Genomic DNA, 22,841 nt, shown 5'->3' with positions numbered 1-22,841 from the left:
AAAGAACAAAACTTGACTTCATTCATTGTTTCCTTGTTTGGGTCAACATAAGCATCAGATTCCACCCGTTTGCTTGGACCCATGACGTAAGGGTGCTGTGTATGACATCATTATAGCGTGGAGTTTGAGTTGGTTGTGTTTGTATATGTCGTCTTGTTTTGTTTGTTGGTGATAATTTTTTTTGTCTATTTTTCTCGAGCTGTAATGTTCTGTGTATTTATTGTGCATTGAATGTGCTTTAATTTACGTAGGGATGTTTGGGTTTTGTATTTTTGAGGTGTTGTGGTTTTGTTTTTGTTTTTCATAGTTGTAGGTGTTAATGTTTTCGTATCAATAGTTGTTGACCTATAAAGGTCAAAGGAAATGACCGATCTCAATTTTCATAGTTTTATATGTAGGTCTTGGTGTTCCGGTATCGTCAGCTGCGGTTGACCTATATAGGTCAAGGAAGTGTCAGATTCCTATAGATTTTGTAATTATTTTTTGTTCATCATTTTGTGTGTTTTGAGATCGTGGTGTTTTTTGTTATATTAAGCTTGTGCCCTCCCAAAAAAAACCAGTTTCGTGCGGTCATCCTGTTAGTTTGATTGTATTTTAAGAGGAAGATGTTATTGTCTTATTTATATGTATTTTCATGTTTGTTGCTATGTATATGTAGTGACATCATAGTTGCCATGTTGGAGACGCTTAGAATAGCCATTTCCGCCATATTGATGATGTCGTGGATCAAAGCAGACAGGTGGAATCTGACACTTCCGTAACCCCCCTTGTTTCTTCTTGTATGCTGGAACTACACTATCATGTTAGTAGGACATATACTGGGGGTAGTCAAGGCACAGAAAAAAAAGTTTGCAAACATAATTGCTGATATTATGAAGCAATCTGGAGCTATTCGTTAGGTTTTGTCATAGGAAATTTATGTATGGGTGACCAATTTAAGTAACTGGAAAAGTTTTATTTAGAAAAATTAGGGACACACACACACACACACACACACACACACACACACACACACAGTTTCTAAAAATGGTTCCAGTTTTGTTTTTATGGTATGTAAATGGATTCAGATTGCCCATAAAGTAATTCATATGCCATACAGTATTGGCATGAAACTTTTTGAAACTGATTATACGTAAAATTTTACCTAATTATAAATTTACCTCGAGTGTCACCATTCTGCAACTTGATAGAGGCCTCGAAAACATTGTGGTTCCAAAGCTGGACAATTGGGAATCGGTACAAGATGATGTGTTCTGTAGTGGTGAGGTCTGTGAAGAAGTGGCTGGTCTATTATGGCATGAGACAGGGGTAGACCAGGCAATTTTGCAAGTATGAGAAATATCAAGGGGGCCAACAAAATCCACATGCAGATGTGTAAAACATGGATCACTAGTAATGTTCCTGGTACCTGTAAATAGTGAGTCACTTTGCAGGAGGCACATTCCTGGGTTTGTAAGGGGCAGTCTTTCTACATGCTAAATCATACAAAGCATTGGACCAGTCCTCTCATAGTGTGCATGCCTGGATAACTTAGTCCATGACAGACTCAGATACACGGTGACTTAGTGATACAGGTAAATATGTCCTTGTCTGGCCATTGACTTCATCACAGAATGCTGCTGCATCAGCAGTTGGCAGGGGCACGCACTGCAATTGAAGGGCCAAAATTCCTGGCAGCAGATCCCTCAGCTCTGCACTGTAGGCAGCTCATTAGAAACTACTGTGCCTTTCAAAGGGTTAAGCCTTGTCTCTGAAGCCACTGGTTCCTCTCTTTAGCCTCACCATCTCCATGTATGAAGAGCATCTCACCTTGCTGATCATATTTTTCAAATAGGATGTTCTTGGTCATCCTGTCATTATCTCGCCTATAATATTGCTTTGTAGCAGAATATCATGTCTGATTAAGTGTCCAGCTGGTTTTGCTTTGTGTTGGCCTATAACTTTCAGTACTTCTTTACTCTCTCCTGTTTGCTGTAGAACTATTTGAAACTTAAGTACCAAATGTCAGTCACGAACTGAGCTATGAAATGCAGGTAATGCAGTTGGATTGACAGTTGATTATTCTGGAGCTGTAAAAATGCAGATGCCAATGGTCAACATTCGCTGTAGATGATGAAATTATAGCATTCAACCATAAACCTGAAATATTGGACACCAGTCACGGTGTCAAAGACCACAGTTTGTCAGTTTTTAAGAGAAAAACCACTGGTGCTCCCTTCAAGGGAACAAAGTCAAAGAAGTGAAACCTCTCCCAACAGCCTGGTCGACTTCCTCCAGGCCGTCTCACCGTGAGGAAGTAATGTTAGCTCGGTTGCAAATAGGGCACTGCCACTTTAGTCACCGCCACTTTTTGAGTGGCGACGCTGCACCCAGCTGCCCTTTCTGTAGCCAGCCATTAACGGTCAGACATTTCCTGATCCTCTGTCCCTATTTTAGCCACTTACCTTTCAGGGTTGGGTTTTGCCTGCTTTGCCGGACATTTTAGCAGATGACTTGCGAACTGTGGCTCATGTTTTAAGTTTGTTAAAAAGCAGTAATATGGCAAAAGATATTTGCTTTTTACCTGGTGACTCCGGTTTCTTGTCGACGTCTTTTAGATACTCCTCTGTAACATCTTGATGTTTTAGATTTGTTTTGTCTTCCTTTTTGTATTGGATGTCGCAGTGGTTTTTTCCCCTCGCGGCCCCCGCATTATCTGGTTCTTCACTGGGCACTTATGACCTTAGATGTTTCGCGCCCTTAAAAAAAACCATTGGCTGAGAGGTCAGGCAAGGAAAAATGGAGGTGGACAGGTTGCCCATTCTTGTTATGCTCCAGAACTGATGGAGAACCTTTCAAAACAACAAAGCCACTGTTTTTTGTTGAAAATTGGTTTGGAGAAGTTGCTGAGATAGAGAAGATGAGAAATAGATCTTTTTTTATCAAAGCATGGAGTGCTACCTGATTGCAGCTTCAGGCTTATGACAAGTTTGGATGTATACCAGTTACCATCTCTTCTTATAACAAACTCAAAATAATTCAAATTGTGATTTTCCACTGAAACCTAATGCTACAAACCCATGAAGAATTGTGTGCTAGCCTTGAGCAGCATGGAGTCCATTTTGTTTGTCGTGTCGAAAGGAGATCTAAGGATAATAGGGCAGACATAGGAGATTTCATCCTAGCCTTTGATGGATGAAAGTTTTCCCTGATAAAATTAAGGCCATAGGTAATAGGTTTGATGCCAAGCCCTATTTTCCTTCTCCTATGAGGTGTCTTCAGAGCCAGAGATTTGGACACGTCCTCCCACAGTACTTATTGAGGTTACGGGTTGGGCTTGTGGCTGGGCAACATTTGAGGGCAGCACTCGTGTACAACCCTTTCGTGTTCTGGCATAGGATAGAGGAAGTGTATTAGAGCTTAAAAGGGGTTTCACGTTGATCTACAATTTCTGAGCAGTTAGCAGCTAATGGAGAAAGATGAACTTCCTATGACAAGTGATTGCTTGCATCACCATCAAACACTGGCGCAGGGAAGCTGTGAGAGATGCAGATTTTGATACTCAATAAGGATACATGTATGTGACTTGAGGAACTTAATGATCTGAATATCACTTGTTTAATGCACTTAAATCTAATCCTAAGCATTACAGAAAGCAAAGAATCAAATGTTGGCAAAACAGAAGTCACTGAGTTTGTGGGGTGAGAGCTAACAAAGTAGAAATCCCTGTGCACATCATAAAGTACAAACATTTGAGAGCAGCACTCCCAAGTGGGAAAACACTTAATTCAGAGCTTACCTGGGGCAACACAGATTTGATTTTCAAATGTTCCAACTAAACTCTTCTAAAGACAAAAATGTGGAACTGTTAAAGGATTGTGGCAACAGAAAATATGTAGTTGGCCCGCAAATCTATTGTCACTTTGCAACATCAGCCAATCTGGCTGTGCACCTCCAGGCTACTTCTGGTCAACCACATTCGACTCCTTTCTGTTCTCTTACTCTGTAGGTAAGGATGTGCCTTGTCTTTACACTAACAAACTCCATGCTTATAGCAACAGTGTTCAGCTGAAAGCTAAACATCACTGCTCTTCCTAGTATGGGTAGCAAGATTAGTGTCTTACACCAGTTAGCTCCACTCTAAGGGTGTAGACTCCCGTCTCACAAGTAGGGATCACTATTTCAACAGTTTCACTCATGTCCCATCTCTCTGTGTGTGAATCCATTGATGTTGCTGTACTCAAGAGCAAAGATAATGCTTGCTGGATGTGCTGAGATATGTCTGTTTGTAACCACCATCTACTGTGACACATTACAACAGCATCTAGACAGTATAAGAAGTTACCAGTTAATTCTTTGAACTTCTCCCTTGGGACAGCCAGCCAGAGCATCCGCAATTTGCTAGCTATTTCTGTTGGTGTTTACCCTGTGTAATGTAAACACTACCATGTATGCCTGCCAAATGTCTTATGTCTCTAGTTTCCTGTCTTAGTGTCCCTGGCTGTCTTCCCATACTCTCAAGCTGAACAATGCAATAGTCAATGAGTTGTCAATATTTGTCACCCCTACATGTGTAAACCACTCGGAACTCCAAGCCTGTCATTTGCTATCATGTTCAGTTCTCAAGAGGGAGAAGAAAATCCAGGAATATAAAACAGTGCCTGTCTTATCAAGAAGCTATGAAAAAGCGTGAACCCTCCAGTCGGTACAGCGTCAAACTTTGTGTCAGAACTGACACCCAGTACAATGACAAGATCTGAAACAGTGACTAGTGGCCATAGCAACCCACCAATGGCTGTTTTATAGTCGTGAGAATGAATACAAGCTCCCTGAACCCCTATACCTGCAGCACCAGTGTTAATCACCCCATCATCCTCTGGCATTGTCCTCATCATCCTTTGCCATCGATAGGTAAGAGGGCACTGCTGAGAAGCCACACTCCCAAGAGCAAACGGACTAGCAGTCTATAACCACCCCGTGTCGATAGGGTCACAGGCTGTGGGGTTATTGAAAGGCACAATACTTGTCTCTCCCAGAAATCATGCCACGAAAAACGAAAGTCCTCAGGGAAGTGTAAACCTCACAAGGACAGGAGGATAAACTGCGAGTTAAACAGAATTCTCCTGCTCTGGTTGACCTGTCCTCCATCACCCCCCCCCCTCCCCCCCTTTCTCTTAGGTTAAGCCTATGCAGAACTGCATATTCAAGTGAAGCAGCAAACCAATTTGTACTCCCGTTTACTCTTCACTGCTTTCTCAGATCGCAGTCTAATGTTTCTTCAGTGATTCTGTAACAGCTACTATCCATCAATACCTGGCTGAACTCCATCAATGAATGGCTGCTTACTTTGCAGTTGGGATGGGACTACAGGAGACGTTGTTCTGAGAAACACAACCCTGTACTATTAAAAACAGGTGCCATGGTGATCTGAAGAAATAGCTGCAGCTATCAGTGTGTTGCAGGACACTTCAATGACACAAGTGCCACCCCTCTATGGAACATTTAAATTCAAAAGACTCTTAGTGAAGGCATAGTTTTTAATAAGGAAGAGAAAGCAGGAGTATTGCGAACAGTATGTATCATCTATGGGAGCCCACAACTCATTGTATCAACTATGGATTAAACTCCACATTCCAGTTCACCAAAGTGTCCGCATGTAGAAAGTACCACCCTAATTTCCTTACCAAGAAATGCTTGATGGAGTGAAACTCCTTATCCTTCCATTGTGTTCTGTTCAGTGAGTGGTATTTCTTTGGTGCTATAGCAGAGTGTCGGACACAGCCCTTGGTCCCAATAAAATCCATAATGAAATGCTGAAACATCTTAACAACTGCATAAAACCCATCCTCAGCTTTTTCAATCATATTTAGCGGGAAGTGGATTTCCCTCCCAATAGTGGGACAGATCCTCCAAGCTTGACTAATTATTGACCAATCTCTATAATGAACAGGCTATGCATATTACTCAAATGAATGGTCAACTGATGACTTGTGTTGGTGCCTGGAAGCCGAAGGACATCTATATCACAATTTCAAAGCAACTTTCAGGCATTCTGGTTCACAAAAGACCAACTGATTTGTCTGGAATGTGCCATGTGCAATGTTTTTGTGTGTTGCCAACAGTTGATCACTGTGTTCTCTGACCTAAAAGAGGTACAATATTCTTGGCACCATATCATTCTATCTCAACCACTTGAGTGGGGCTGCTGGGGCTGTTTACCCACTTTTATCAATAATACTCTATCCCTTAGATGATCCCAGACAGCTCTTCTGCAGTGCAGTCAATGGTGGTATGATTATAGTGCAACCCCCAGTCTCACTTTCGCTGTGTGTGAACAACATTTGCCTGTATTACAGCTCTCCATCATTGCACATCACTGAGCACCAACTTCAGGTGGGCATGCATAAAGTACATTATTGGACCCTGATCATGGGTATTAATTTTCTCAAATGAAAACTGATGCTATGTGCTTTTCACCGATACAGGGAATACACCTGTGCCCGGAACTTTTCCTCAGAAACCAGTTACTTTGTCATCGAAACTCAGATTTGTAGATCTTATTTGACAGTAAGTTAAAATGGTCACCACTTGTATGCCAGCTAAAAGCAAACTGCCCAAGAAAACTTGGTACCCTCAGATTCCTCAGCAACACCACCTGGGGTGTAGACTGCATGGGTTTGTGCCATTCAACAAAGCTTTGGTTTTATCCCTGCTGGACTATGGATATGTTGCACATGGGTCAGCAGCACCATCAGCTTGTTAGACCTTGTCCACCACAGTGGTATGCGGCTGGCAGCTGGAACTTTCTGTAAGAGTCCTGTCGACAGCCTCCTGGTGAAAGCTGGTATATCACTGCTGCGGTCAGACACTAGCAACTGTTGGCAAACGATGTGGCCACAGTGTGTCAGATGCCTACCCATCTGTGTTACTCGATTAGACAGTTTACAAAAATTCCAAAAATGGGTAGACCAGCTGGTATACAATTGGAAGCTCTATTCAAGGACCTCCTCCAGCATAGAGTTCTCTCTCGTGCCGCCCCTCCCCTCCATGGTGTATAATCAGTTCTGTCTTTGATTTGGATGGATCTCTTTTTGTGGCCCTAAAAAAAAATGTTGGTTTTGTTTTTGCACAACCAAGAGGCACAAGAAGTGTTCTCTGCCAATTGCTTTCAGAGATGGTCACCATATTATGGGTTACTCTTCCTAGTTTGTAGTTAATCCATGAGCTGCTTACAGGACATATCTCATTGCTACCCCAGAAACCTTTTGGTCACTAACATCCAAGACCAATTAATTGATCTCCACAGTTCTGGAATGAGAGTAACATTCATCTGTACACCAAGCCATGTGAATATTTCAGGAAATGAACTCACTGACAAACTAGCTTAAGAAGAAACCACAGGAGACAAACTTGAACTTAGAGTACCGGGCGCATACTTAAGATTCCAACTGCAACATAAAATTCTGCAAACACAGGATATGGAATTGCAGGCTACTATGTGCCTCAACAAGTTGAGAGCAATTAAGGGAACCATGAAGATATGGCATATTTCTCTCCAGGCCTTTCAGAAAAATACCATCATACTGTGCCAACTGGCTATTGGCCACGCCAGACTTATCCATAAGTTTCTTTTGTGTTAAGGGGACTCTACTCAATGCAACTGTGGTAGTTACCTGTAGCATGTGATCTGCAGTGGGCACTGACATTTTAAGTGTTGTATCTGTGCCCTCAACTACCTGAAATTTGTCTGATGGTGGTGCGCTGTGGTGGTTTGTCTTCTAGATTACCAGCACTCACATGTCGCTGGTAGGAGCTATTTAACTTAAAGCTATAGAAAAGACATATGGACAGGACGGTATCTCAAGTGTGGTGGTAAAAAATGTGTGAATGAAGTGACTAGATCCTTTGACTATCTTATAAATTGGAGTATTAGGTGAAATGTATACCCAAGTACCTTAAGAGTAAGTCTGATCATCAGAGACAAGATGGGAAGGTAGGCAGAAGTTTCAAATTACAGACTGATGTCACTGCTACCCACCTTCAGTAAAATATTTGATACTGTTATTCTATCTCAGTTACTGCCCTCTTCTCAAGATAAGCAAAGATTACTGAGTCACAGCATGGATATGGGAACCATTTAATCACAATTACTGCTGTTGCAGATTCTTCCAGTCATATAGAATAAGGTATGCACACTACTGGAATATTTCTATATTTGAGCAGAGCTTTTGGCTTTGTAAACAATAGGCATCTCGTAAAGAAAGTGAGGACATACAGTGTCAATAAAACTTATAGCCCCTTAAATGATGAATTGGAAGCAGTATTCCATACTTACATACGAGGTGCAGAACAGTGATATAGGGAGTCATTTGGGGTGTCAATTCTTGGTTTTTTCTTTTACTGCAGACATAAGTAAGTACTTCCGTAGTCAGAGGCTAAACTTAAATTTTGTTGCTCTCTCCAGCAGATTGTGGGTGCGGGGTCAGAAATTGCTAGTTTAGAAAAAATGTTCCCTTGGACAGTAGATTACAAAACTGTGATATACTGCATTGTAATCTATTATGTGTGGTTAGTCTGTGAAGATATGTTTAATATATTGATTACTTATATTGTTATCTTATATAAACACACTGATAATACATATTTGTTTACACGCAATGATTTTGAAAATTCTTATCATTGTCAGCAATGACAATGAATGTGGTACGTAAAAATCTGAAACTTATAAAAGAAGTGCTTGTTGTTACCAATTATAAATAGTTTATTTAATTATAAGCTACATTGCATTTATAATGTGTTTTATTTCGTTTCTAGGTAGATTTTTGGGCGTCAAAAGCTGGACTAGTTATAGCTGGTTACTATATGGCAAATGAGAACATTAGAGATATGAGGTAAGCATTAAATAAATAAATTTGCCAAGTGTGAAATAAAATCACTTTGAAAATGAAGAATGAGTCATTGGAAACGTTTGTTAAGTTATTGAGGAAAGTAGTGTAGATTTATTGTTAAAATATATTGTTATTTAGCACAGATTTCCACTGCCTCCTCTTCAAGAAAATGTTTGTGAATGCTACTTTCATTGCATTTCTTGATCCAGTTGCAACAGTGTTTCTTGATTTCAATGTACCTTTTCAAGGAGAGCTCTGTTTAAGATTGTAGTCATATTAAATCGGACAGAGCTGAGGAAATTGAATTAGGAAATGACACTAAAAGTACTAGGCCTCGATGATTTTTGCCATTTGAGAAGCAAAATATGGTAACTGACAGTAGCTGAAATAGAGCACATATAAAATGGAGACTGCCAATAGCAAGAAAAGCATTTCTTACAAAGAGAAATTTGTTAACATTGAATACAAATTTAAGTCATATGAAGTCTTTCCTGCAAGTATTTGTCTAGAGTATAACGTTATGTGGAAGTGAAACGTGGGATAAAAGAGCAAAGTCAAGGAGATAATAGACGTTTTTGAAATGTAATGTTATAGAAGAATGATGATTGATGGGTGAATCAGATTGTTGAGAATGTTGTAACTGGATGCTTATTAACTGAGCCCAAACAGTCCTGGTAGCAGAAAAGTGGTTTTACTGATATGCTTCTTTAAAGGCGGCAAATTGCATGCTTACTATACGTGACGTGATGGCACTAGAAAAGAAATGTGGCAACACAGTAAGAAACAACTAATAACATTTATTAATATTGTATTGTAATATAGTGTTTAACTCTGGTAGAGTTTTATGCATGGCACTTGATGGCCTGTACCTGATACAGTGATATCTAAATAATTTAGTTGTTTCTTGACAGTCTATGGTATTGTCACTGTGGCTGAAAGTAATATTGCAGCACTCTGTTAATGGCCCAAGTTCCCTGTAACTGGAATCTGCCAAGTCGTAATGTAGTGTTCAGAGAACTGCAATGAGCTAACTGAAGGCACTGAACTGAGCTCTGAACACATCGTGTTTTGTGCCTTTGGTGGAAGAAATGGATAAAAAAATCTGCTCACTAACTGGCAGTAGGATATAAGTTATTACAAATTGTAAGCTTTTGGAGCTAGTGGCTACTTTTTCTGGCAGAAGGGTTGAAGGGGGATGAAGGAAAACACTGGTGAAGTTTAGGAAAAGTAGTAGAGTTCAAAGAAGTAATCCAGAACCCAGGTCAGGGGAGACTCACTGGTCGGAATGAGAAAGAAAGACTGATGGATGGGGACTGCATCAGACGAGATTTCAAAACCCCAGAGCTTAAAGGTAATACACAAAGCAGAGATTACTGCCAAAACATCGTGTGTTAGTGAATTGGAGCAAAATGCCAAGTGCATTGTATGTGACAGGTGGGGGGGGGGGGGGGTGAAAAATAGACAGGCCAGAAAATGAAAGATGTAGAAAACTAAAAGGGAGTGAAGAACGTAATAGTTATTGTGAAGAAATGGTGAGACTGAAGAAATTAATGTAAATTAAGGCCAGGTGGCAGCGGGAACCAATGACATGTTACAGCACCAGTTCCCTGCAGCGGAGTTCTGAGAAACTGGTGTGTTGTGCAAGAATCCAGATGGCACGTGTGGTGAAACAGGCACTGAAGTCATGACTGTCATGTAGAGTATTCTCAGCAGCCGGATATTGTGTGTTGCCAGTGCACTCACGTTGCCAGTGTACGACACGTCTTATACCAGCTGTTATGTAAAAACTGTTTAGCCTTTTACATCAGCAAGACTACCACCAAGTCGTCAGTTAGGATGAATGGTCATAGGCAGAGGGTGTATAGTGGCAACACATGATATCCTGTTGCAGAGCATACTCTACAAGATGACAGTCATAAACTCGGTGCCTGTTTCATCACACATGCCATCTGGATTTTTGCCTCAGGCACAAGTTTCTCAGAACTCCGTGCATGGGAATTGGTGCTGCAACATGTTCTTGCTTCTTGTCACCTACCTGGCCTTAATTTACATAAATTATTTTGGTCTTGTCATTTCTTCACAGTAACTATTCCCTTCCTTACTCCTTTGTAGTTTCCTACATTCTTAATTTTCTAACCTGTCTTTTTCACCACCACCCCTTCCCACCTCTGTCACATACAATGCACTTAGCTTTCTGCTGTGATTAACTCATGCCAATGTTTTGGCTGTAATTTCTGTCTTGCGTATTATCCTATCTTCCACCTTTAACTTCTCAGATTTTCAAATCACATGTGGTGCAGTCCCCAACAGTCTTTCTTTCTCATCGCATGCGGCAAGTCTCCCCTGACCTGGGGTTCTGGGCAACTTTTCCGAACTGTACACCTTTTCCTAAACCTCGCCAGTACTTCTCTTCCATCATTCTTCCTTTCCCTTCAACCCTTGTGCCAAGATGAGGGGTCACTGATTCTGAAAGCATGCATGCTATAGTATCTTTTACAAGTGTTTTCTCATGCCATTGCTTCATGGGTGGATATTTTATTCATTCAGTTAGATTATATTTTCAAAAATTGATTATTTTCATTGATTTGCTGAAGAATGTGGCGCAGAAGCAGAAAGAGGTTTGTATTTGTAAACACCATTTGCAGGGAGCTGCTGCATGGAAGTGATTGTGCTTGTGTGGCTGCGAACTTTTGTGGTATTTGTTGTGTACACAGCACACATACTTACTGGAGATACGTTGAATTGAATAGGGAAGAAATGAAATGTGTGGCACAGCTTGGCACAAAAAGAAGGGACAGTTTGAGTAGCACATTTTGTCTCAAGATCCTTTACTACTAACATTTACTAATCAACTAACTACTGAATGGGAGAGTGTTGCAGAAATTCTCAACAAGCTCCAATGGCAGATGGTATAAGAGAGGCATTGTGCTCTATGAAGAGGTTTTCTGTAATAATTTAGAGAGCTTACATTGCAAGAAGAGTTGGGCAACATATTGTTCCCTTCCATGTCTCGTGAAATGATCTTGGTGAGAAAATTAGAGAAATTAGATGTTCTGTGTAGTTGTACTGATAAGCATTTTTCCCACATGCCATTTGTGAGTGGAACAGGGAAGGGGGGAAAAAGACAGAAGTACCTCCTGCCACACAGCATAAGGTGGTGTCTGGACTGTAGGCACTAGTAACATACAGAGACACCTAGGATTAACTATTTTGGTAATGGAGATAAGTGTGGGATATAAAGATTGTATGGAGAGAAGGTCGTCTGTAATGGTATGAAAGAGAGTAAGCAAAGTTGTTGTTGTTGTTGTTGTTGTTGTTGTTGTCTTCAGTCCTGAGACTGGTTTGATGCAGCTCTCCATGCTACTCTATCCTGTGCACACTTCATCTCCCAGTACCTACTGCAGCCTACATCCTTCTGAATCTGCTTAGTGTAGTCATCTCTTGGTCTCCCTCTACGATTTTTACCCTCCACGCTGCCCTCCAATACTAAATTGGTGATTCCTCAATGTCTCAAAACATGTCCTACCAACCGATCCCTTCTTCTAGTCAAGTTGTGCCACAAGCTCCTCTTCTCCCCAATTCTATTCAATACCTCCTCATTAGTTATGTGATCTACCCATCTAATCTTTAGCATTCTTCTGTAGCACCACATTTTGAAAGCTTCTATTTTCTTCTTGTCCAAACTAGTTATCGTCCATGTTTCACTTCCAATCATGGCTACACTCCATACAAATACTTTTAGAAAAGACTTCCTGACACTTAAATCTATACTCGATGTTAACAAATTTCTCTTCTTCAGAAACACTTTCCTTGCCATGACCAGTCTACATTTTATATCCTTTCTACTTTGACCATCATCAGTTATTTTGCTCCCCAAGTAGCAAAACTCCTTTACTACTTTAAGTGTCTCATTTCCTAATCTAATTCCCTCAGCATCACCTAACTTAATTCGAATACATTCCATTATCCCCGTTTTGCTTTTGTTGATGTTCATCTTATACCCTCCTTTCAAGACACTGTCCATTCCGTTCAACTGCTCTTCCAAGTCCTTTGCTGTCTCTGGCAGAATTACAATGTCATCGGTGAACCTCAAAGTTTTTATTTCCTCTCCATGGATTTTAATACCTACTCCGAACTTTTCTTTTGTTTCCTTTATTGCTTGCTCAATATATAGATTGAATAACATCGGGGGTAGGCTACAACCCTGTCTCACTCCCTTCCCAACCACCGCTTCCCTTTCACCCCTTGACTCTTATAACTGCCATCTGCTTTCTGTACAAATTGTAAATAGCCTTTCGCTCCCTGTATTTTACCCCTGCCACCATCAGAATTTGAAAGAGATTATTCCAATCAACATTGTCAAAAGCTTTCTCTAAGTCTACAAATGCTAGAAACGTAGGTTTGCCTTTCCTTAATCTTTCTTCTAAGATAAGTTGTATGGTCAGTATTGCCTCACGTGTTCCATCATTTCTAAGGAATCCAAACTGATCTTCCGAGGTCGTCTTCTATCAGTTTTTCCATTTGCCTGTAAAGAATTCATGTTAGTAGTTTGCAGCTGTGACTTATTAAACTGATAGTTAGGTAATTTTCACATCTGTCAACACCTGCTTTCTTTGGGATTGGAATTATTATATTCTTCTTGAAGTCTGAGGGTATTTCGCCTGTCTCATACATCTTGCTCACCAGATGGTAGAGTTTTTCAGGACTGGCTCTCCCAAGGCTGACAGTAGTTCCAATGGAATGTTGTCTTCTCCGGGGGATTTGTTTCGACTCAGGTCTTTCAGAGCCCTGCCAAACTCTTCACGCAGTATCATATCTCCCATTTCATCTTAATCTACATCCTCTTCCATTTCCGTAATATTGTCCTCAAGTACATTGCCCTTGTATAGACCCTCTGTATACTCCTTCCACCTTTCTGCTTTCCCTTCTTTGCTTAGAACTGGGTTTCCATCAAAGCTCTTGATATTCATGCAAGTGTTTCTCTTTTCTCCCAAGGTCTCTTTAATTTTCCTGTACATAGTATCTATCTTACCCCTAGTGAGATAAGCCTCCACATCCTTACATTTGTCCTCTAGCCATCCCTGCTTAGCCATTTTGTACTTCCTGACGATATCATTTTTGAGACGATGGCCTAATTCCTGATCACCATGTTGTTGCCTGCACAGTTAACTCCCCATGTATGCCAAGGAGTAGGCGGTAGTCACCCTGGGGCATCAGGACTCGTGGCAATGGCGATCCTGCCAGGTGGCCTTTGCTGAGGCTGGGTGGCACCTGTGAGATGGGGCCCTGGTCAGAGTTGTTGGCATCAGGACGGATGACACGCCGTGAAGTGTAGTATGTCATCTCTTGCTGGTGGTCGAACACCAGCAGTCTCTAAGTGATCAACGTCTAACTTCAATGCTAAGAAATACGACACCAAAATTGTCATACTGGCAGGGAAGCTTATTCACCCCGGTCCCTCATGTGTACGAGAGTTGATGGGGAGTCTTTCTTGTCAAGAAGGGAAAATAATGGAATACAAGACCCTGGACTGACTGACCTACACTTAGGCTAAGAGAAAATGCGAGAGGTTACATCCTGTGCAAATGATGTCAACCTACACCACCACTACGACAACGGTTCTACCATCTTGCGTTCTGTCGCATGCATTTGGCTGTCAGAGCTGTCAGACTCCACCTGCCCCTTTGATGTTGGGGTGGGGGGGGGGGGTGTACTTCCCTCCCTGTTGCTCCTGCACAACCTACTTCCAGGTTCCTACCAGTGCCAAAGCTGAAACCCACCAGTGGCTGAAGCAACCACAGGTAGCTGGTCGTAGGGCTTCATTGTCCTCAGTCCCTGGCACTGCGTAACATCCACACCACCACCACTACCTACAAGCTCTGTGTATGAGGATGAGGTGGAGATTCTGGTGTCCACTGAGAACCTAGATCTCTCTGGGCCCTCAGAAACAATGGATACTCGTCTGGTGGCAGCACGTGACCCTGAGGTGTAGACTGCCTCATTGAGTGTTTCATGCTTCCCAGTCTCACAATCACATAATCCTCCAGTGGAACTGCAGCGTTTTTTTCCACCATCTGGCTGAACTAGGGCAACTGTTCAGCTTTACACCTGCTTTCTGCATTGCCCTCCAGAACACCTGGTTGCGGCAATGCCGACCCCTGCCCTCCACGGCTACAAGGGGTATTACAGGAACCGTAGCAACTATAATAGTATGTCAGGTGGAGTTTACGTCTATGTCCTGAACTCGGTATGTAGTGAACCTGTGCCCCTTCAAAGCCCTTTTGAAGCTTTGGCTGTCAGGATAAGGATGACACAGGAAATGACTGTCTGCAATGTATATCTTCTTCCAGATGGTGCAGTACCCCTGAATGTATTGGCTGCACTGATTAACTCCCTAAACCTTTCCTACTTTTGGGAGATTTTAACATGCGTAACCCCTTGTGGGGTGGCGGCAAGCTTACTGGCCAAGGTAGGGAGGTCGAAAATGTACTGTCACAACTTGCCCTCTGCCTCTGAAATACCGGTGCCCCCACACACATTTCGGCGTGTCACGTGGCACATATTCGTCCATTGATCTCTCAGTTTGCAGCCCTTGCCTTCTCCCATCTTTCCACTGGAGAGCACATGACCAGTTCCCCATCTTCCTGTTACTCCCCGGTATCATGTCCACGGATGCCTACCCAGATGGGCTTTAAACAAGGCAGTCTGGGAAGCCTTCATCTCTGCTGTCACCGCTGAATCTCCCCCACATGGTGTCATTGATGTTGTCGTTGAGCAAGTCACTATGATTGTTTCTGCGGCGGAAAATAGCAGTCTCTCGTTCTTTAGGGTGCCTCTGGTGAAAGACAGTCCCTTGGTGGTTGCCGGAAGTTGCTGAGGCAATTAAAGAGTGTCGACCAGCTCTATAGTGATAGAAGCAGCACCCCTCCCTGGAGCACCTAATAGCCTTTAAGCGACTCCATGGCCTTGTTCACCAGCTTATAAAATGACGGAAACAGGAGTGTTGGGAGAGGTATGTGTCGACCATTGGGTGCCATAAGTCACCTTCCCAAGTCTAGATGTCTGGATGAAGATCAGACGTTTTTTTGGGTACCAGACCCGACAAGTGTCCCTGGCATTAACATCAATGACATGTTATCTACCGACACAAATGTGATTGCCGAGCACTTTGACGAGCACTTTGACGAGCACTTTGACGAGCACTTTGACGAGCACTTTGACGAGCACTTTGACGAGCACTTTGACGAGCACTTTGACGAGCACTTTGACGAGCACTTTGACGAGCACTTTGACGAGCACTTTGACGAGCACTTTGACGAGCACTTTGACGAGCACTTTGACGAGCACTTTGACGAGCACTTTGACGAGCACTTTGACGAGCACTTTGACGAGCACTTTGACGAGCACTTTGACGAGCACTTTGACGAGCACTTTGACGAGCACTTTGACGAGCACTTTGACGAGCACTTTGACGAGCACTTTGACGAGCACTTTGACGAGCACTTTGACGAGCACTTTGACGAGCACTTTGACGAGCACTTTGACGAGCACTTTGACGAGCACTTTGACGAGCACTTTGACGAGCACTTCGACGAGCACTTTGCCGAGCACTTTGTTCGAGCCTCTGCATCGGAGAATTACTCCCCAGCCTTTTGCACTCTCACATGGCAGATGGAAAGGAAAGTCCTCTCGTTCACTACATGCCACAGTAAACCCTGTAAGGTCCCAAATACAGAGTGGGAGTGCCTTGGTGCCCTTGCACATTGCCCCAACACAGCTCCTGGGCCGGATCAGATCCACAATCAGATGAGTGAACATCTCTCGTCTGACTACAAGCGACATCTCCTCATCATCGTCAACCGGACATGGTGCAATGGTGCCTTTCCATCGTAATGGCAGGAGAGCACCATCATTCTGGTGCTCAAACTCAGTCAAAACTCGCTTGATATGGATAGCTACCGGCCCATCAGCCTCACCGACTTTTCGTAAGCTGCTGGAATGTGTGGTGTGTTGGTGGTTGGATTGGGTCCTGAAGTCACGTGGCCTATTGGCTCCCTGTCAGGGTGGCTTCCTCCAGGTTCTCTCTACCACTGATCATCATATGTCCCTCGAGTCTGCCATCCGAAAAGCCTTTTCCAGATGCCAACATCTGGTTGCCATCTTTTTTGACTTAGGTAAAGTATACGGCATGATATGGCGACATCATATCCTTGCCACATTGTATGAGTGGGGCCAGCTCCCGATTTTTATCCAAAACTTCCTGTCGCTCCGTACTTTCCATCTCAAAGTCAGTGCCTCCCATAGTTCCCCATGTATTCAGGAGAATGGCATTCCGCAGGGCTCCATATTGTTGTGTCTTTCTATTTTTAGTGGCTATTAATGGTCTAGCAGCAGCTGTAGGGCCGGCAGTCTCACCTTCTCTGTATGCGGATGACTTCTGCATTTCATACTGCTCCTCAATACTGGTGTTGCGGAGCGATACATACGGGGAGCCATTCGCAAGGTGCAGTCATAGGCTCTAGCCCATGGCTTCCAGTTTTCAGCTGCCAAGTCGTGTGTCATGCGTTTCTGTCGGCGTCGCACCACTCATTCAGAACAAGAACTTCACCTTACTGATGAGCCACACACTGTAGTGGAGACATATCGATTCTTAGGACTGGTCCAATGACCTAGCAGTTTGGTCTCGCCACCCCCAACCCTCTTTTAAACCAATCAACTGTACTGCAGCAGAACTGTGTCAGCAGAAACCTCTGAACATGTACTCTCTTCTGACAATGCATGATGTTCTTAGTATGGGATGATGTGTATCTTACTTTTGAAGTCCCTACATACTTGTTAATTGAATAACCATTCAGGTAAGGTCCCAGAGTGTCTTTCATTATTGGTGACAATGTGCACATGATGATTGGAACAGAAAGTTGGTTAAAAACCATTTAAATGTAACTTTCTATATTTTTCTTCATTAAACCTCAACATCTAGCAAAAATGTTTCACATACAAAACTAAACTGTGTTAAATTTCCCACAGAAAAGGCCCTTTTCATTTTTTCTCATAGATTAATAGTTCCCCAAAAAATCACCTAAGTATTAAAAATAGTGTTTTAATGGTATAAAATTAATGTATATTGTTAAATGACCTTGGTTAAGAACAAATATTCAATGTTTGTGCCATAGATAAGTGCCTTAGAATGGTACTGAGAGATAAATTGTGTTCTCAGTGTGTAACTGTGTGGAAAGGTGGTGGTGAGGTTAGAAGCGTGGAAGGTAGGTCCACTGGATTGTGGTCGTTGCACTTCTTCATAGGTCTACAAAATGAAGAGCGAGCAGGCAGTTCACCATTCTCTCTACTGCACTGACACAAAAAGCAACTGTAGAATGTTTCACAAAGTTAAACTGTCCTTTGCACAGCTTGTCTTGTGAATCCACTGGGTATACAGAGGGCAGATACACTCGGGAGAATTTTATTTTCTACAAATTGAGGTAGCAGTACTTGGAATAAAGATGTGAATTACTAATAATAGTAGTGCAAGAAACGTATATGAACAGAATCTACGTAAATCTGTGCATACTGTTCTTCAATGCTAGAGGGAAATTGTTTCTTTGTCATTCTGTAAAGTAGCTGTAGCGTTATTATGGGAAAGGTGACTTTCCCACCACAAGTGCTGCTTGCTCTTCAGTTTGCAGACAAGCTATACCTCCACAACATTTCCTGCCCAGTTCTCTCATGTGAGTAGACAAATTGTTAAATGAGCTATTATGTAAAAAAAGGTCAACAGCTGGAGCTGTCAACTACCTCCCACACTGGAAAGCCATCCCCATGTGTAACATGCTGTCAGTATGTATTAGACTGTGTCGATTTCATTGTCTCTGCTATCAATGGCTTCAACACTTTTTGTAGCTTGAAAGTGTCAAATGCATCACCTCAGCATCAGCTCATCCAACATCTGAAGAGGTCCAGAGGTTTAAATTGGATCCTCCTGTACAGCCAGTGTGATGTTTCTGTGGGTACCTGGTCATGTCTACGTGCTGACAAGGCTGCAGTCCTCGTACCTCAGCCTGTGAGTTCCTGTATTCCCTCCAGTAATGTCTGTGTTGCCATCTGTCCTGAGGTGGTGTCCCCTGGAATCACCAATGGTCCTCCCTTCACGGGAATAAGCTCTGGCATATTAAGCCTCTTCCGGTGACTTGGACGACCTCCTCTCGGCCTTCCCACTGCCTTTGTAGCTATCGTCATTTGATAAGTGATGCTAACCCACCTCTTTGTACACATTGCGCCCAAATTTTAATTGTCCCCCACTTCCTGAAGGAATGCCCATTTTTTAACTGTTTGCATTTCCGCTTGGATTTGCCATCTGAGTTATCGGCCGTTTTAGCAAATGACAGGCGGGTTGTTGACCGCATGGTACTTTTTATCCGCCAAAGCAATATGGCAAAGGCCATTTGATTTTTAGTTTTGGACCTCTGTTTCTCTGTGGCGTCTTTCTTTCTTTTTCTTTTTTTTTCTTTTCTTTTTTTTATTTAGCCCTTTCTCCATGTGCCTGCTTTTAGCTGCCTTCTATTATGTCAATTGGGACTGACATATCGTCACTTTTTAACTCCTCTCTGTCTTTGTGTTCTGTAGATTTGACTTGGCTGCGTATGACCTCAGTTGTTTTTGTGCCCTAAAGCAAAACAAAAACAAAACAAAACCAATCACATAGGTGTTAAGGAACTTCAGATATTTCAACACAAGTCAAGCAATGCATTACGGCAGATTATTGTTCTAGATTTACACATGATCAGTTCTATTCCATCAGACACAATATTGACACCTACCTCCGATAATATACTGTGGACGTGTGGTTAGTGGCTCCATTCACTGCAGCCCACTCTGCAAGTGTCAGCAGTTACTGAAGGGAACAGATTTCTGCAGTCTTATCAGCAACACAGTTAATGAGAGAAGCACGATAACTTTCCAGTCATTCGTTAATTCACGCCAAGTGACTACACCATGGTTCCATGGCCTTACAATATGCTGTCAGTGACAGATGGCAGCAAGATGCCAAATTGACCAATCCAGCCCTCTTTCCCACCAACACTACACATGTCACTGACAACATCACACCTACAAACTAAACACTTTTCAGCCATTGTATATAAAACTTTACTTAACAACTGCAAATAAATACTCATTTATTAAACTGAAAATAACTCTACTATTACAAACATTAGTTCAATGAAGTCATTTTGTCTACATACAGGAGAGAACTGAACAGGGAATGCTGGGTAGATAGTGTGTATGTAAACACAAAAGTGGGCAGCATTTGTGGTGGGGAAAGTCACCTTTCTCAGAAGAACACTAAAACGGTGGGATAGAGTGGCTAAGAATCAATGTTTCAATCTAGTGTTAACGTACTTTATGAAAAATAAACATCTCCCCACCAGGAGTGCTTGTGCACTACATCGCCAGTGATTCATAAGGGTATCTGCGGAAGGATCGGTATAACTTTGTGACATACCATACAGTTGCTTTTTGTGATGTAGTGCAGTAGAGAGATTGGAAAGTAGCCTGCTCTCTCCTCAATTTTTGCAGGTATATGGAGGAGGAAAGAGCATGGCCACAGTCCGGTGACCTATTTTTACTCTCACTTCTAACCTCAATTTCCACCTTTCCATCTATTACACTCCAAAAACGTAATTTATCTCTTAAATGGTCCTACTATGCTTAGATGTGGTACATAAATTTTGTACTGTTAAAACACTGTTTTTAAAAACATGCTGTTTTTCCACCCCATGCAATGTTAAAACTATCAGTCCTAGAGAAAAAATGATTAGTACTTTTCTTGTATAAAGTTTAGTGTAGTTTAATTTCATGCTAGGAAACCTTTCCACTAGATGCTGCAGTTATTGAGATAGTCAAGAAAAGGCTAACAGTAACCTTTAGATGCACCTCCCCCTCCACCCCTACATTCACACCCCATCAATCAGGATATTTAGTATGTTGTTGTCCATTTACATCAAGGATTGACTTGGTGAAACACTTCGGAGAGAGCAGGTAAATTCTCTGATTGCTGGGAGACACTTGCGTTTAAAACAAGGGCCACTGACAAAGAATCTTGTGATGTGACCTTAAACTTATTTTGTAGAAAACACTTCAGAGCAGTTGTGAGATGGCTCAGCTGAGGGGGGGGGGTATTATTGTTGTTGTTGTTGTTGTCGTTGTTGTTGTTGTTGTTGTTGTTTCCAGAATGAATTTTCACTCTGCTGCATAGAGTGCACTGTTCTGAAACATGGAACTTTAGTGGTTGGGGAGAGGTAATGTCGATTGTCCAGATCTGTAATAATTATTGTTTTACCTTGTCTCCCCAATAATGTACAACAAAGTAAGTGTGGTTTCAATGGCTATTCTCTCTTCATGTTGACTTCATCTCTGATAAGCTCCATTTAAAAATGCAAGTCCTCATTGCATCGGGAGAAGGAAATTAGGATGTAGCTTGGTAGTAGAATAAAAACTTGCAACTTCCACTTACTATAACTTTTACTTTACACAGCACTGAAGCAATGCATTTACATCATCTTTCATGAACCAGCTCAAAAGACTGACAGACACAGAGATCTGTGGAGAAAAGAAACCAAAATGAGGTACATAAGAAAAATGATAGTTTTGTTCTTCAGTTTCCTGTCAGCGTAGATGTAATCATACCTCCCTATGAAATGAGGATGGCATGGTTATTTATCTACATGTGTAGGTCATTTGAAGAAGTTACGTAGAACCTTTGCTTTTCATAGGAGAATGCTGACAATCTTCTAGGATGTGGCTAAGCCATTTCTCCTCAGTATCCTTCTTTCCTAGTCCCACTAGATATGCAGGAAAACTACTTTGAAATTTGAGAGAGCGGACAAGAGGTACTATCAGAAGCAAGGCTGTGAGAGTGTGGCGCATGCGCTTGCATAGATAGCTCAGTCAGTAGAGCATTTGCCTGTGAAAGGCAAAGGTTCAAAGTCAGTTATGGTCTGGCACAGTTTTAATCTAACAGATGTTTTGTTACTACTGTTATTGTTCACCTCTTGTACAAAGCCACTAACTCTCAAAAATGAATTTTGCTTTTGTGTGTATTATATGTAAACTAACTTCCTATTGGTGCCGCCTTCTAACCTCGGCCTGTTTGTTCTCAGTCATGAGCGTGGACAGCGAGTTGCAGACAAAATTGCCGAGAATTTCAGCTCAGCTTGTCTTGTTGTTGTAAGTATTTATGCATGCAACATTGCATTCCCATGAAGAAAGTTCTATGTCAAAAGAGAAAATATAGTTCACCAGACTCAGGAATGTGTCTGCATTTCCATTTTTAATGAAATATTTCAAAATGGGTGATATCAACTGAAAGTATGATATCATTGAGAATATGCACTTGTAACCTTTCAACTACTAATGGAAGCATATTTCAGACTTAACTTTTTTTTTTAATTTTATAAATTCCAATCGTGTTATTTGTATTCCATAGATCCCATGGAGAGGAGTCTCGGGTGTGGAAAGTAGTCAAAAATGTACATGTAATTCAGCTTAAGTGTAATACTATTAAATAACTGAAATTGCCATATTATTCATAAGGCATTTGATATCCTCTGGCAGGTTGTTGAATAGATATGTAGCCATGTATAAGACTTCTTTATTCTATTCTTTACTTGATGAGTCTTCATAGAGAGAATTTTTGGTGCTAGCGTTAGTCATGTGTTCAATATTTTCTTAAAGTTATATGTATTTTGTGCTCAACTGAAACTCCCAAACTATCACCCCAAAATAATTTCTTGAACATTTCACATATGAGGAACTATGTTTCATAGTACTGTAAAATTGGTATTAGCTGAGATCTATTATGGACAGACACTTTCGAAGATGATGACAGGAAAGGGATGTGATAGATGGTGAATATATAATATGGTGAATATATAATCATCATATAGATGGTAGCCATGTATCATTTCAAAATAAAATTTA

The 22,841-nt window shown here is 41.7% G+C and overlaps 1 protein-coding gene across 1 annotated transcript in view; it reads left to right on the top strand.

Annotated features, from left to right (window-relative positions):
* Window positions 1-22,841, top strand: part of LOC126354882 (ER membrane protein complex subunit 8-like) — a 44,289-nt gene that overhangs the window by 1,886 nt on the left and 19,562 nt on the right. Inside the window, exons 2-3 of the mRNA XM_050004928.1 lie at window positions 8,794-8,870; window positions 22,022-22,088. Of these exons, the coding sequence (XP_049860885.1) occupies window positions 8,794-8,870; window positions 22,022-22,088 (144 nt within the window). The remainder of the gene's footprint in view (window positions 1-8,793; window positions 8,871-22,021; window positions 22,089-22,841) is intronic.

This window comes from Schistocerca gregaria, chromosome 3, assembly GCF_023897955.1.
Source record: "Schistocerca gregaria isolate iqSchGreg1 chromosome 3, iqSchGreg1.2, whole genome shotgun sequence".
In the NCBI taxonomy this organism is placed as follows: Eukaryota; Metazoa; Arthropoda; class Insecta; order Orthoptera; family Acrididae; genus Schistocerca; species Schistocerca gregaria.
This window is presented reverse-complemented; position numbering and strand designations above follow the sequence as displayed.